This window comes from Hemiscyllium ocellatum, chromosome 1, assembly GCF_020745735.1.
Source record: "Hemiscyllium ocellatum isolate sHemOce1 chromosome 1, sHemOce1.pat.X.cur, whole genome shotgun sequence".
In the NCBI taxonomy this organism is placed as follows: Eukaryota; Metazoa; Chordata; class Chondrichthyes; order Orectolobiformes; family Hemiscylliidae; genus Hemiscyllium; species Hemiscyllium ocellatum.
Genome location: NC_083401.1, coordinates 126,740,548 through 126,757,980, shown reverse-complemented (window position 1 = coordinate 126,757,980; position 17,433 = coordinate 126,740,548). Strand labels below are relative to the sequence as shown.

The following is a 17,433-nucleotide window of genomic DNA, read 5'->3' as shown; positions in this document are numbered from 1 at the left end:
AGCAGTCAGCGAATTCTGAATGGCAGTGAAAACCATTTATTTCATCTAATCAGGGAATAGATTGTAAAAGCATAATATTTGGCCTGCTTCAGGCTGAGTTTAACCTGTGATTTTAGCATATCTTGTCAAAGAGATACTGTGGACCTTAAGAAGGTCCTGTGGATTCAATTTAAGTAGATGTGTGTCTGCCCAGAACTGTGAGTTGTAGTTTGGACTTGGGAGAGTGCTGAAGCAGAAGATACTTTGCAGTTAGCAGATCCCAACAGTTGACACTCAGAAAAAGTCATGCAGTGGTGGCCCTGAAAAAGGTTAGGATAAAAGGGAGCCCTGGGAATCATTGACAGTTTACTGCAGCCATGAGAGGAGTGAAGGAAGCCCACAAGAGGTATCTGTTTGGCATGGTTGAAAAAGATTGGCATGTGAAGAAACTCATTGGCAGCTCAGATGGGATGGTTGGTTTATAAAGCTGAAATTATGCTGGTAATTGGACACTTGGGAGCTGTCACGGGATGCTGGAAAATTTGTTCTGAGGAGAAGAGATTGAACCACCAAGATGTGACCTGACATTGAGGAATTTTGAATCAAAGAGGCTTCAAGGGCATTCCAAAACAAGATCTTTGAAAGCGCAGGAATTGAATCCCTTACAAAAGGCACAGAGTCTAAATGATAATGTTTGACTCACAGTGCTACTAACATCTGGGTTGGTTCTGTCTTGACTACATTAACCATTTAAAGTGCAGTGTGGGCTGTTTGAACACAGTTCACCTGTTAGCTCATATTTACTTCATACTAAACTAAATGTTAGCATCTAAGTTATATGTATAGCAAGTATGGTTCAGAATTATGTCTAACCTGTTCATTGTATCTAGTTAATCATTATTGCTCATGTTGTTTGAACTCAAGTTTGTATAATAAAGATGTTTGTGCTGAGAGTTTTAATTTATCACTTTGATCATGCCTTTATTTACTTACCTTTTGTTTGGTTTGACTGGTCCATTATTATCAAACCAGGATCAGAGAGAATAGCATCCTTCCTTGCTGAACCAATTCTATAATTCTGTGACATGCCTTTTCACAATTTGCCTGAAGCACGCCAAAAGATGAATGTTTCACACTTTCTATCCTTTCTTGCTCTCGGTAAAGATGGTTCTCCTGAATTCTTCTTTGGATTTATTAGTGAACATTTTGTAATCATGGCTTCTAATTTTGGCCACCTCGATGAGGGGAAATACCTTTATTCTATTATGGCTTATTCTATTAAATCCCTCGACGTCTCAAAATCTCAATTAGTTTATTAACTCTGTTAACATTGCAATACACCATGATTATTACAATTTGAAAATTAAATCAATTGCAAAATGAAACCAACAAATTGAAATAATTAAGCTGACAGTAACATGTAAGTTATACGTGGAAAACGCTGCTAACATGATGGCAGCGGCATCAATCTTGGGATCCTGATTATAATTGGATTATCCAACTAACCTATTTAATGTTCCAAGCCTCTGTTCTTTTCTTAGAACCTCTACAGATCCACAGGATAACTAACCATTGCAGACTGCCAAAATGAAAGTTTAAAGGTTTGAGTTCATGCGTGAGACAGAGATCCTCACCATCAATCACTGAAACTGGCAAATTCATCCATAATACACAACAAATTGTAGACAGTAACTTTACAATATGTACCATATTAAAAAATTATTCCAAACATGCAATTAAATAAAAAAAGAAGTTACAAATTATATAAATAGCCATGCATTTCCTTAGATTTATATAATATTCTTACCTTGGAATCAAGAATGGATTCTTTTTCTGATAAATTAAAAGCAAGAAGTGTTATTAGACAGACTCAGTTCTTGACATGTATTTATTAGCTAGTAGCTGCAAAATGAATTATTTAATATACACGTAACAATTTTACAGGGGTATCGAGGTTACCTCACTATAACTCATGTGTTAAACATTGTTGAAAAAATAAAAAAACCTTAATATGAACCTTAAAGAGAAATGTCAATTTGATTAACCCATGAAGTGAAAATAGTTCAGCAAGATTGCTAACAACTCATTGTTGGGTTTGATGAAAGTTCATCAACTTGGAATATTGGTCTTCCTTTTCACCCACATCCTCACCGCACTGTCCCCAAAATCTCATTGGAATGATTGTATGCTATTAAAACAACTGGGTATCCAAGTTCCTAAATGTACCATTTAACCACCCACATCATTCTTGTAGCCCAACAAAAAATAAGGCTGTTAACCTCTGTTTTGCTCTCCCCAGAAGCTGGCTGACTTGCTGAGAGTTTATAGCATTTTCAGTTATTCCACTGAGTTCTTTCTTCTGCTTTTCTCCCTTTTCTCTTTATCCCTTTGCCAAAATATTTGTCATGCAATTATTGTGCAGTTCTGAGACTTGTGCCTTGTTACATCTGCATTTCACAGCTGCAGAATGATTTGAGGTGTGCTCCTGATGTTTTCATCTCTTGGTTTCATATTTTCAGCACTTACAGTACACTAAGAGTACCCTGTACTGGCCTGTCAGTCATCTCTCAAGCAGAGACTGCCTACTATTTATTCTACAACTATACTGTTGGCTTGAAGTGTCTCCATTTCATGCTTATGTTACAATATCCTGAGAAATTTTCTGAATTGCTGCATCTATCCTAGAAAAATTTCAGGATATTCCAGGAAATCCTTAGTCTTTCAAACCCACCGTCAAAAACTAAAAAAACATGATTGTGTCAATGAATGGCATGCTGTGGACGAGAGACGTGCATTGGCAGAATACTCATCAATCCTCTTTTGTTATGATGCGTGTTTGTAGAGTGGAAATTTACCATTTCCATGGTGTTCTTCATCAATACCCAAGCATGAAGGTGCAGTGCTCTGAAAGCTTATACTTCCAAATAAATCTGTTGAACTACAGCCTGGTGTTGTGTGATTTTTAACTTCATCAATATCATTAATGAATGTCATGTGGATCGCTCAGGTAGCAGATCATTGTTTTTCCCCAGGAAATTCATCTGTGTCTGCCTAGTACTATTTGAAGGATTTTCCAACATGGTATTACATTTTTAACAAAATAGTACTGTCATAATGAAAGCTTAAATACTTATTAGTAGCACAGTGGGAACTACAGTTCATAGATTTTCTACCTTTTCTTTGAAATGTGACTTTTTCTGTCTTAATGCTAACAAATTAATCAAATACCTGAAGCCTGGGAAGTGGTTTTCAGAGTTGTGACTGGCTTGACAGTTCTGTCAACAGCTGGGCCTGAGAGAAAAAGAACATCTGCATAACCTCTGTCACATTCTTTTGTATTAGCTCTTCATTAATCAGTAATGTCAAGTGAGGAAATATTGAACATCTTCATCATGAGCCTATTCTTTTGAGAGTGATGCTCATAAATAATGGGTTCCATTGGCAGTCAAATGCTAAGCTAAAGTGCAGTTAATAATAACATGTCAAAACTTAAATAAAAATAGCTAATACTCAATTTAATGACCTTCTAAGCAGATTATTTCATTACCAATTTTGGTGAAATATCAACCCAATTATTTTAGTGAGTCTATTTTATAAAGTCATATTCACGTACTTGGGCACCCTTCTATTGGAAAGATGTCGTTAAACTTGAGAGGGTGCAGAGAAGATTTACAAGGATGTTACTAGGACTGGAGGGTTTGAGTTATAGGGAGAGGCTGGGTCTTTTTTTCTCCTGGAACATCGGAGGCTGTGGGGTGACCTTGTAAAGGTTTATACAATCATGAGGGGCATGGATAGGATAAATAGCCAAAGTATTTTTCCTAAGGTGGGGAAGTCCAAAAGTAAAAGGCACAGGTTTAAGGTGAGAAGGGAAAGATTTAAAAGAGACCTGAGGAGTAATTTTTTCATGCAGAGGGTGGTGGTTGTGCGGAACAAGCTGCCAGAGGAAGGTGTGGAGGCTGGTACAATTACAACATTTAAAAGGCATCTGGATGAATACATGAAGAGGAAGGGTTTAGAGGGTTATGGGCCAAATGCTGGCAAATGCGACTAGGTCAGATTAGGCTGTCTGGTCAGTATGGTCAAGTTGGACTAAGTATCTGTTGCCGTGCTGTGTGAATCTGTGACTCTATGACTCCAATACACCATACAGGTACAATGTCAGCAAAAGATAAAATTTTTATTTCTTAACAAATATAGTTCACAACCACAACTTCCAGAGGAGGGAAAGGTGTGATGAAAGTCTTCAATACCACTACATATTTTTCTAACATGGTCTCCAATGTCATCTCAAATTTTATCACAACCAACTAAGAGAGGATGGGCAGTGAATCAGCTTCTCTCTTTACAACTCCCTTGAGCTGGCAACAGCAAAGATCTTAAAATTACTTTTTGTATATAGATATATCAAATTTCAATTAAAGCATAGTTCTATTCAAACTTAAGCAGCCAATTGTAAAACATTGAGTGAAAGAAAGACAAATGTTATGTTGACTAAGTCTATGAAAAACAAAGCAAAATAGCAACATAAAACACAAATCACCGGCAGCATAAAGTTCCAAAAGAGGGGAGTGTCAAATTTGAAAAGGAAGATCAAGAACAGACAGCTTAAAACAAATTTCTTAGAGCCCTTGGGGTGAAATTCTAACCTGAGATCACAGCTGTTTAATTGACAATTTGTATTCTTATCAGTGGCAACATTAATAAATATCTTTGAGTTGTCTGTTAATGGATATTACTCCAGTTTGCTTTATCAGAGAATACTGTTTTTCAAGAGACACGTGAAACAGGAAGAGAGGGTCTAGGCTTTCCAGTTATACTGTTAGAAATACAGTTTCTTCTCTGCTGCCTGAAAAACTGTGGCTTTAAATACAATTTCTTTGTGACTTCCTATTTCAACTCCATTGCTTTTTTCCCCCAACTGGTTAATTTGAAGACAATATTCACCCCAATATGGGAATCTTCCAGCAAAGTGGAAATCAAAGAGAAACAAGAGGTCTGTGTGAAGGCTTTCAGTTATTTTGATGGCACATTAATTTCAGTTTAACCTAGGTCTTTTGCATTGATGCTTTCCTGAACATAGATCAACCTTTCCATATGACCACTGTGGCCATCTTAGGTCAGTGTTTCTCTAGTTTCAATATTTTGATGATGACAGGTCCCAGGTATTTAAAAAAAAGATGAAGGAAGGTGAAATTTGACAGTTGATTTTTACCAATGTCATAATACCTCCCACCACATGGAATGAAATTAAACAATATTTCTCCTTTTTGTTTAGCGTGAGCATTGTGGTACAAGGTTCATATGAAATGACAGGACAAAAATTGGGATTTCAATGCTACACTGAACGTTCAATCTCTTTGCCCTGATCTACATTTGCAAGTTGCTTTGGGAATGGAACATCTATCTTAGCTTTAGTCCATTACTGCCAAGTTGTATAATTCATTTACAGGATTCAGGCATTTTTATAAATTTGACTTCTTGGAGCCAGTGAATGGTGATCTGTTGTTGTCTCCTATGGCATGGCTGGCATTACATCTTGCACATCACTCTGATTAAGCTTTGCAGTAAACTGGTTAGAAAGATTGATGTTTGGAACTTGGCTTTATTTCTATGGTCTCAATGGGCAACTCAGTTCTTAGGTCACTAAGAGTGGTGTCTTCTGTGAGGCATGTTCCCTGACCTTTCCTTTTCTTTTGGGGATGGGTTTGCCCCCAGATGTGTTCCATATCCTGGAACACTACAGCCAACAGTGGATGGTCAGCTTTTACCATACCTCCTCGAGGCTCTTCCACCAGGCGAGTCTTCACCTTTGCTTTCTCATAGCCTAATTGATAACTTGTCTGGTTTTCCTGTGAAGTTGTCATGAAAATAACAGTAAACCAGACCTCTGTTCCTGTCCTGTCGTCCTTTATGACCTTCCCTGGCCATTGTTTGCCTTCTTTTTTTGTCTATTGCCCTAATTCTAGCACTTTTAATTCCTTCTGATTCCATCCTTACCATTTTAGATACTGCTGGGTGGATTTCAACTCTGTTTAATTCAAGTAACCCTTCCTGAGCTCCCCCAAATCTCATAGGCTTTATAGGTCTCAGCACGGCTTCCAACCCTCTCTCAGTTCCCAAACCTTTTGCTGCTTCTTGCTGATTTTATTCAAGAAACTCTACTTGAACTATTACAACCCTCATGGGTTGTACAGCACTTTCACTTCATGACTTTTCTGCTGATGGCTTCTTGTTTCTCTCAGCTCTTTGCAGCCTCTTGAGACTTTGATGTCCTATTTGAGAGATATTTTGCTCCCAGCTAAATTTTTTCCAAGAGAATATATATCCCTGTCATTATCAGGATTGGCATAACTGGATTGTTACCAAACTCTGAACAAGTTCACTCTTTAAATAAATTTGAATCAGTACGAACTCTGTATTCTCTTCCTTTTTTGTATGAGCACCATGGAAGTTAATTTCCTTTCATGTGGAAAATTTGTTGATTTTCTCCATTAGTAAAGTGTGTGAGCACCTAATGTCTGAGAGAATTCTAATCTCTCTCTTTCTCTGTAGCTGTTTAAAACAATCAGTGTTCACCATTGTTTTGAACAAACACTCATGCCAGCCAACCTGCTCAACAGCCATGCCTGAACAGACACTGACCATCTGTAATGTCCAGACACTGACATCACAACTTGAGTTTCTATGGGATGTTGGAACTAGCAATTTTCCATTATGTGTTTTGGCTTCCCAAAGTGGAAGCATTTGAGGTGCTTTCCAACTTGTTCCTGGTCTAATCCCTTCTCTGATGGCTGGTGAAAGTTCTACTTTCTCTGCCGAGCTTCATTTTTTTCCAGCATCACTCACTGATCTTTATTTGGTCATAATCTCTCTTTGTCAAGCAAAAGTTTTGAGAACCCAGTCTACTTGAGTTTATTGGACTGTGTGTTTACTCACAGCTGTCAGCCAGAGTTGTTGCCAGTCTTGGTCCCACTGTCTTCTGCTCCACTGCATGTATCCAAAGTGGAAACATTATTGAGGTTTCTTAATTCCTCAAGGAGAATTATCTCATGAAGAATTAAATGAGTAAACTTGAGTACTTCAGAGATTCAGTTAGGTATAGTTCCTTATGAGAGCTGCCTTCAGTGAGTTCTCCCTTCTCAGTTTGAGCTATTTCAATTAAACTTCCTTTCTCTTTCCTGAACCTTGTGGGGAAGTGGTGGCATAAAGCACTGTCACTACACTAACAATCCAGAACCCCAAATAATATCCTGTCTGCATGGGTTTGAATTCTACCATGGCATATGGTGAAATTGCATAGCATTAAAATTGATTCTTAATTAGTCTCTGGATAATTAGAGATGGGCAATAAATGCCAGCCTAGCCAATGAACACCCACACTGCCACAAACCAAGAAAATAAATCATTCTTTATCTTTCTCTCTCTCTCTCACTTAAAAAAAACCCTTTCCCAGAAAGCTTTGCTTTTAATTGAAATTCCAGTTCTAATCTAAGCATTTCCAATTTGAATTCATTTGTTTCACTATCTTAAATTTCATCTCAATATATCTTTTCACATATTTTCCAATCTCTATGTTTCTGGCTTTCAGGCAGAACTTTACCTTTTAATTCTTAAGGATAACACTTTTATTTTTTAAAATAATTTATCTTGTCCTGTTCCATTAAACATGAACATTAAATGAATGTATCGTCAGACATTTTCTAACTCCAACTCTTTTGTTCACTTGTCCCAAATTCTGAGTTCCCATAGGTGAACAAAAGAATAGTCTGGTGAATTGGCTTCTGTCTTATTAACCCCCTCAGCTGGCTGCACTATAGATTTTTAAATTCTGTTTAGGTTGCAGCTATATTATGCTTCAATTAAAATGTTGTATTATTCAAAATTAAGGAACGATTTGCAAAGTTTTGTTGAGTGAAAGGAAGAGGAATCGTATTACTAACCACCTTCAAATAAAGTAATAAAACATGACATAAAAGTATGGCACAAAAAAGTGACTAAAGTTTAAAAAGGGGAGAGTGTAGAGTTTTAGAATGAAGATCAAGAATAGTCAGCTTAATTAAAGTTGTTAGAGTCCTTAAGTGGTTACATTTAAAATTGTGACCCTGGTTATTTAGCTGATCGCTTGTATCCGCAGCAGCAGTAGTAGTAGTAGTAGTAGTAGTAGCAGCAGTTGTAGTGATATTAGTAGATAATAGAGTCATAGAGATGTACAGCATGGAAACAGACCCTTCAGTCCAACCCGTCCATGCCGACCAGATATCTCAACCCAAAGCTAGGGTTCTTGATAAATCAATATTTTCCAATTTGTTTTAATTCCAGGTTTTGATTCTGGAGAAGATTAGAGAAATACAGGCAGCAAGAATTCCAGTTCTGTTGATGTAAGTGCATTTTCTTCTCACTCCTGCCTCAAAGCTGATGTGTGAAGTGTGGTTCCTTTGTACATTCTGATGTCTGGTTTCATTGTTTTTCTCCAAGCTGGATAATTTGTAGTTGACTTCCTTCCTACTATGTGAAGCTTCCAGAAATGTGTAAATTAAATAAGAAATTACAGGTCGAAGTTACTGATTTCAGCCAAATTTATTAGTTTAGACTGCATCTTCTTCACTGATGGTTTCCTGAGCTTGGCTCAACTTGGCCAGGTGACTATTACATTTATGTTAAATCAATATTTTGCCTTTTATTGAGAACCATTTTAATCCTTGATAGGTTCCAGGAATTAAAATCAAATGATGGAAGTTGAAATTTAATAATCAATTTTTAATCACTACCAGAAGAATTACTATACTATAGGCAATCTGTAGATTGCAAATGGGATCCATTTTGGAGTCCATTCAGAAATTAATTTGTATGCAAGTTGAAACTCAATTCAGGAAAGATAAAGCAGCTGTTTGTAAGTACAAGAAATGTTCATATGTCAGGTCTTTGAAATTATATTGCTCAATGAGACCACATTCATAAGTATGAGCATTCCTAAGTTGGATGTTGATAAATTGGGAACACCTACTCATGAAACCATTCAACTTGGCAGACAATAGAAATACGCCCTGAAGAGATCTGTTCAATCACTTAACATATGCAATAAGTATGAAGCTCAGAATGAGAATTGGTCATAAGATGTTGATGTAGAAGCAGAAACGGACCATTCAGTGAATTATATTTGCTCCACATTTCAGTGAGATCATGGCTGATCTGATGATCCTCAACTCCACTTTTCTGCGTTTTTCCAATAACCCCCGAGCCCCTTAATGATTAAACATCTATCTGAACCTTAAGTATACTTAATGGCCCAGCCTTGACAGTCATCTGTTGTAAAGAATTTCACAGGTTTACTACTGTACGAGAGAAGAAATTTCTTGTTATCTCTGTCTTAAAGATGCAACTCCTTATTCTGAGATTATGTCCTCTCCTAAACTCTCCCAGAAGAGGAAAACCTTTCTGCATTATCCTGTCAAGCCCCCTAAAAATCTCGTATGTTTCAGTAAATTTGCCTCTCACTTTGTAGATTCAAAAAAGTACAGACCTCTCAATATAGGACGGTCCCTCCATACCTTATATCAGCCAAATGAATGTCCTCTGGACTGCATCCAATGCCAGTATATCTTTCTTTAGGCAAGGAGCCCAAAATTATTCATAATATTCCAGCTATGGTCTTACTTATGCCTTGTATATTTTTAGCAAAACCTCCATAACTTTTACATTCCATTCCCTTTGAAATAAATGTTCTTTGCCTTCTGTTCTGAACTCGGATGCTAGTTTTTTTTTGTGATTCATGGTTGGGGGCTTCCAAATCTCTCTGCTTTGCAATCTTTCTCCATTTAAATAATATTCAGCTCCTCTATTCTTCTTGCCAAAGTGTAGACCCTCACATTTTCCCACATTATATTCCATCTACCAAGGTTTTGCTGACTCACTTAATCTTTACATATCCCTCTGCAGATCTCCCCAATGTATCATCCTCATCATCAAACTCCTACATACATTTCTGTCATCTGCAAACTTGCCTATAGTACATTCAAGTCAGTAATATATTGTAAATAATTGGAACCCCAGCACTGATTCCTGTGACATACTACCAATTGCAAGTTTCCATCCTGAAAATGCCCCTTTTATCCCTATTTTCTATTAGTTAGCCAATCCCCTAACCATACCAATATAATATCTCCAACACCATGGGCTCATATCTTATTAAGTACCTAACATGTGGTCCCTTAACAAACACCTTCTGAAAATCCAAATATATCCTTGACTTCCCCTTTACTTATCCAAAAATAGAAGTTGATTATCCAGACCCAAGAATAAATGCAGATCAATGTGTTTGATTTCCTGAAGAGACTGGCTGTTTACTGAGATGGAAGGCAAAATAATTTGTTAATTGGTTAATAAGAGCAGTACCTTGAACTCCAAAACCTGTGTAGCTATCAACATTTTTCTTGTGTCTTTGCATCTAAAAAACATAATGTAAACTAGAAAAATTAGAGCAAATCAAAATATGAGGAAGATTAATATAAATCTAGCTGTAAAGATACTTACATTACTTAACTTGCATTCCAGCTAGTTAACATATAAAGGTTTCAAGATATTTAATGAGATTGAATTGCATTTCATTTCCATAAATCAATCTTTATCACTATAATTGGTCTGCTGAATATTTCTAGCATTTTTCTGTGTTGTACCTCATCGTTCAAATAGGGATTTTCCAGCTTTCCAGACTCAACAGAAGTTCAACAATCTCAGTCTCTAATCTCTGCCTTCTCTTGGTTTCTATATCTTTGCAAGTTTTATTTTCATCCTTCTGCTGTTTTTTCTTCTTTTTTATTCCTTTTGGACAGCAGCCTTTAACTGATCTGCCATTCACACTATATTGAGATCTACCTTTTGTTTCTTTACTTGCCCCATCATAACTCTCTTTGGTCCCAGTACCAGTGCTGTCAATGGCCCAATCCTTCTATCCTCAAATTTTCCTTACTTCCACTCTATAACAGACCTTCCCTTTTATTCTACTTCTTTATCTGTTCACCGTTACTTGCTTCAAACAAAAGACATGTCTAACCTTCCCTAATTCTGGATAAAGGTGATTATAGTTAAGTATAAGGCTGAATTTCCTGGCTAGAGTTGAGATCTAGGCATCAGGACCATCAGGGGCCCCCATCCACTCATATCATTAAGATGCACCCAGGTGTAACTTTCTAGAAATGACCTTCTTACCGGCCACCTCCATATTTGTCATTCCTATTAAGGTTGGCTGAAGTAGGAAAGTTAATTAGAGGGCCCAATCCAATGGAAGGCCAGTAGCCCCATGGGAGAGTTGGAGTCTGATGAGGCATAAAGGCGATTGTGAGGGTGTCTCCACATGGAAGTGCTCTGGGATGCCACTTGTAATGTTGGAAATGAAGCGATTCACAGTTGGTGGAGCCTTTGTGTGAAGGGAGTGGTCTTTCATCAATTTGTCCCAATACATTGTGGCCCTCAGCTCCAATGTAAATATGAATCTGTCTTAAAGGAAATGTTTGTCTTTACACAAAGTGAGGGGACTACTCTGTCTGCAAGAAACTATGGTTGCATTCAAAACCTAGCCATTATGTGGGGTCTTAATCTTCCTAACAGGCTGCCCATCTTTGTGGAGTGGACTGCAAAACTTGTTGTTTGCTCCTTCAACCTATACCTCATCCCCCATTTATAAACTCATCTCTTTAAGGCCTGGAAATTTCAGTTTCTAACTCTCTTTGCAGATGATGCGTAACTTTCCAAAATAAAAATATTTTCAGCATTTAATGTTTTTATTTCTATCATTGTATTCACTATCTACAACAAGCTTTCCCCAGTAAAAGGTAAAGCTCCACTAAAAATACCAGTTAAAATGATAAAACTTAATTAAAACAAAAATATGCTGCTTTTTTTGAATTTGTCATATAAAGTATCTCTGAAGTAGCCACAATAACTCTCAGTTAAGAGTGAAAACTTGCGAAAACTTCCAATTTGAAATTTTTTAAAAATGTTGCAAATACCAGCAAGTCACAGCAAGTGTGAGAGGGACACAGACTTAACAGCTGAAGATTACTGACATGAAATGCTAATTCTCTTTTTCTCTGCACAGATCCTGCTAGACCTGTTGGGTATTTGCAGTGCTTTCTGCTTTGTTTTTGTTTCTGAATTACATATCATTTAGTGCAATTGAGAGCGAAGACCAGTTAAGCTTCAATTCCAGTCATTGCTTACATTGTTGCTCTTGTGCTGTGTGCTGGGTTGTACATTCACCATTGATTGCTGTCTGAAGGCTGCTTGGGGTCTGTGGTCTAATGGTTGGCCATTATTTGGTGATCGTGGGGGTGGTCTTGCCGGTAAACACCGCTTATCTGTAAACAATAAAACAAATTTCAAATCATTTCGTCTTTCACCACTGTTATAAAGTATTGCAAAGTATTATGTGAGGAGAGGATGTGGTAAGCTGGTCAGGTTTGTTCAGCAAGGGCTGAGTTATTTAAGTTTTCATTTCAATGAAGGGTGATTTCTCAAAAAAATAATAAAATGAGCTTTGCGAATGCATGTGTCCCAGTCACTCAGAACTTGAAGTAAATTGTGTAGGATGGGGAAGGAGCGGGGGTGCATGAAAGAAATCAAGCCAGGTGCAGAATCTTTGGTCACACAATGTACGGGTTAAGTGTTTTGGCCATGCTGAATTGCCCATAGTGTCTGGGGATGTCCAGGCTGAGTGGGTTAGCCATGGGAAATGCAGGGTTACATGGAATAGGGTAGGGGAGTGGGTCTGGTTGGGATGATCTTTGTACGGCTGGGGTGGACTTGATGAGCCAATGGGCTGCTTCCACAGTCTAGGGATTCTATGTTTCTGTTAATATAGAATACATTTGAAGCAGAAGGGTTCAAGAGGGGAGCATGACTGGATTTAGGACTCCCGTTCCCCCTCAGTGATCCTTCCCAGATGCACTTTAGGGGTTCAGAGGAACCAAACAGAGATTCCTTCCCCTGCAGAAAGAATAAAGAACAGTGGGGCGTAGGAATAGGCCTTTCAGCCTACCAAGACTGTATCAACACAGGACGATGTTTTTAAACTAAAAACCTTTTGCTTCTACAGTACCCTTAGCTCTCTATTCCCATGCCAATGTGCTCTAGAGCAGAGTGATGTGTGGCCTCCATTTAATATGTTTCCACTTCTAAGCCATTGGTCCCTCAGACAGTTGCTCATTATATAGCCTTGTCTCCTGAGAGTGGAGCATGTCCCTACACAGAAACAGTCTTTGGCACCAACTAGAATCACTAGCCAATAACAGAGTCAGGCCAAGGATCTGAGCAGTCTGCCTGAATCTGTCAAAGCTAGAGGGGTTAAAACCCAGGGAAGAAATAAGAACAAAGGACAGTAAAGTTTTGTAGTTCACTAAGGGTACACACAGACTGTGTGTGAAAATGCTATATCGTAAAGTTTCCAATCTTTAGCAGAGTGTAGCACTTCCCTGTCTTTCCCATTCTTGTGTCACTTGGTGGCAAGTTCCTTTTAACTTACTTCACAATGAGTGGGAAGACATGAATTGATGGGGACCACTGGGGAGATGTGCAATGGTTATTATAGGGTATTTACAGATTATGTTAGCGCATTATGTTTAGGAAAAATTGTCATTTCATGTGGTTCTCACATGGGTTCCTTGGTACAAATGAACTGTGAATCTTGTATTGGTAAGGCATCTCCACAGCAACTGAGCAGCTGATGCTGAATTTCTCTCATTACATAGCTCTTCCAGCTCTGTCCAGACATCTCAAGCATGTCTTCAGCATATGTGATGATCATTTTGAATTCATGCCACACGTTGAGTTTCAATTGTCAGGCCTTTTTGACATTAGTCCAGTTTGAAGTGGATATCTCATGCTTTCTAATAGTCACTCTTGAATTCTGCTTGTGGATCCAAAATGGCTGGGGAGGTTTGAATGCTACACAACAAAATTATCACAACAGTTCCGTTGAAATATTGAATAGACCTGCAAGAAAACCTAATTTTGTGATTGCACAGCAGTTGCACATTGATGGAATGGAGGCCTTAAGTCGATAACACTCTAAAGCAATCCTGTGATTGCTATGTAAGTGCTGTGGAGAATGCCCTGAGCCTGTAAGAAGCCAGTCAGCGATGCAAATCTCTGGACTTGCGCACTTTGACTGGAGCTAACCCAATAAAATTTCACAACTTCCTGAGCCTGCCCAGCAAACCATCAGCTTGATGCGTCTGTGTAATTGTGGACTGGGAGATTCCTCTCTCTGATTCTGATACAGCTATGGAAGGACCTGGTGGTAACAACATTGAGAGAGGTGGTGGCTATGACAACCATCGCTAAAACATAGTCACCCGGTCCAGAGGTTCAGCAAATGGAGGTCTACTTCATCGAAGACCTGACCTGATAGCCTGAACGTCTGGAAGCATTGCTGTTCCAACATACATCAGGAAGCACGGCATACTGCCTGCCCTAGACAATGTGCCTCCTCTGAGCTGCAACCCTCTGCCAATCCATTTTCTACCTTCCAGTCACATGTACGTCAGATGCTGGCTGCTCTTCTTGCTTCTTGCGTTGGTTCATACTGATATTGCTCCTTATCCAAGTTCTATTCAAATGCATTCAAAACATTTCATCAAAACATTTCCAAAGTGTAGGAATTTCTCCCTAATGTATTAGAAACTAGTTGAGCATATTGAGTATTTTTTGTAGTGTTTTGTGAGTTGCAGACCCTAATTGTGTTCTCACCCTAATTTGAATTGCTGTTTCAGACTGTTCAGGAAACCTGTGGGCATGCTGTTTCGTTTAAAACTTGGCTGAATAATTGCTCAAATTGAGCTATTACTTTGTGTTAATAGGCATTGGGCTAAAAATTTAAATGGGGATTTAAGGTAGGTTGGAGCCATTTTCAAAGGACACCACTTTTTTTTAAACTGCATTTAACCTCAATCCTACAGCAAACCCATGAGCTCCTCCAAGTTAAATTTACCTTCCTTCTTGTTTTCTCACTCTCTCTCTCTCAAACACACACACACACACACACACAAACACACACACACACACACACACACACACAGCAATCACACAGAGTAACATCCATTTTTAGGCACTAGAGGGCAATAGCGTCTAATTTTCAGATAACTAATCCATGTTACGGAAAGAGCTGTAAATACTGATATAACACACTCAAAAATAATGTCCAAAAGTATTTTTTCCATCGGATGTTCCACCTGTTTTAGTCAATTTGTCTTCTTTCGTTTTTTGAATACATTGATTCAAACTTTCCAAGATGTGAACCGTTTTCCCCCCATTTCATCCACAAATATTTAATTACTGATGGAAACTTTTTATTTTCTTGGAGCGATCCTAGTCATGGATTTTTAAAAGGCTTTTGAAATAACTGCACAAAGGCTGGTATCTAGTCACTGAGTCACCGTTCATTAACAAATGCACAGTATATTGGCTCTCACCAGCCAGCTCAGAGCCAGTCCGAGACTGATGAGACTGTCTAAATCTCCTGTCCATATCTGTCAGCCAGGGCTCCCTGACTGGCCCAGGATAACAACCCCAATTTAAGATCTCATAATCAATGCGATCTACTCGGTCCTCACTTTAATCACTACAACTATACTCCCTTGGCAGGCATTGTAGCATTTATGGGGTAAAAAATGAGGTCTGCAGATGCTGGAGATCACAGCTGAAAATGTGTTGCTGGTTAAAGCACAGCAGGTTAGGCAGCATCCAAGGAATAGGAAATTCGACGTTTCGGGCATAAGCCCTTCATCAGGAATGAGAAGGGCTTATGCCCGAAACGTTGAATTTCCTGTTCCTTGGATGCTGCCTAACCTGCTGTGCTTTAACCAGCAACACATTTTCAATTGTAGCAATTATCCCCAGACTTCCAAACACACCAAAACGGTGGACTGGAAAAGGACCCATCCTTCTATCAGTCCTTTCTGTTATGGTATCATGTGGCTCTAATCCCGAAACCACATCTTGGCCTATCTGTCTCTAACTCTCGGACTTTCTTCTTTTGACACCTCATCCTGTTTCAACTACTTTTCATTCATTTAAAATCCTTGTTCGCCACCACACAGCTAAGTCATACAATTGTATTATTTTCACTTCATCATTGCTTTCTCTCTTTCCTTCTGCATTGTGATTTCATAATCTTGGGAATTTCAACTTCTATCTAAACTCATCATGTTCTCACTTTTCACTGAATTCAGTGTTCTCATCCTCCCTGAATTTTTCCCAACCTGGGAAACTTTCCAACCTAAACTTATCACCATCCCGTCACCTTCCCATCATGTGTCACATTACTAATGCCATCATATCAGATAAGGCCATCTCTGATTACACCTTTATATTGCCCTCCATCCTGTTATGATGATGGATCCAAACCCCAAACTGTTTAGACATTTTTCCAGATTAGTCCAAAATTTGTTTATAAAAGAAGGGCTGTGATAGGAAAACTCCGAATTTAAATTCACTAGCTGCCTTGCAAAGTTCTGTGAAGTCAATGGAATGTCGCACATGTACCTTTACAGGCGAACTTTGAACAGGGAGAAACCTAACAAAGGAGATAATGATGGGGCAATCTCTCCCATCCCAGCACTTCAACTGTACCCTCTGTGTGCTGGAGATTGGCAAGCTGAGGCTGCCTGTGTCCTTGCTTACGTCAAGGTTCTGTTCATGTACTCTTGATTCTGACTAGAAACATCTTAATTCTCAACATTGTTTCCATAATACTACCTCTCCCTCCCTATCAGTGTAATCACAACCACCTTCAGGACTCTCTAAACTAATTGCATGACTCTAATTCTTGTCTCTTGAGCAACCACAATTTTAATTGCTCCACTATTGGTGACCATGTCTCTAGCTGTGAGCTTTTTGACCTGGAGTTCCCTCCTTAGCTCTCCACCACACTTTCTTCTATTAAGACATTTGTTCAAACCTACATCTTTAACCAATCTAATGTCCAAATATCACTTAAGCAGTGTCAAGCCTTGCTTTATAATACTCCTATGAAGCATTTAACTATTTTTAATATGTTCATGACACTGTGAGTTGAATCTTATAGGGCGTTGACAATGTGGGTTAGGGCTCAAAATAGGACAAAATATGAGGGAAGAAATTGAGGCTTCTTTTGATGGTGACAGCAACTCGCTGCATCATTTTCCTACATGGTGGACATCAAGACAAGATTCTCACGGGCAGCAGGGAGCTGCTTATTAAAGGGAATTATTCCTTGTGTCTGCACTGACCAGGGAGGCCTGGCCTATTGCAGTGGCCCTACCTGCTGGTGTACCTGGGGATATCTGCACCAAACCTATAAGCAGGACCTCCAGACCTCTGCCCACAAGGTGGGGCACTAATTTTCCTTTCTCTGTCTGGGGCAAATATCAGGAACTGTACAGAGCAGGTCAGGACAAATAATGCTTCTGTAGGTGCATA

At 38.7% G+C, this 17,433-nt stretch overlaps 1 protein-coding gene across 2 annotated transcripts in view; it reads right to left on the bottom strand.

Moving 5' to 3' along the window:
* LOC132819912 (cytokine-dependent hematopoietic cell linker) overlaps window positions 1-17,433 on the bottom strand; it is a 159,078-nt gene that overhangs the window by 38,627 nt on the left and 103,018 nt on the right. For both annotated transcript variants that reach the window (XM_060831881.1, XM_060831890.1), the window contains exons 6-9: window positions 12,199-12,335; window positions 10,375-10,426; window positions 3,208-3,270; window positions 1,787-1,812 (exon numbers count right to left, since the gene is read on the bottom strand). In XM_060831881.1, coding sequence (XP_060687864.1) covers window positions 1,787-1,812; window positions 3,208-3,270; window positions 10,375-10,426; window positions 12,199-12,335 — 278 coding nt within the window. The remainder of the gene's footprint in view (window positions 1-1,786; window positions 1,813-3,207; window positions 3,271-10,374; window positions 10,427-12,198; window positions 12,336-17,433) is intronic.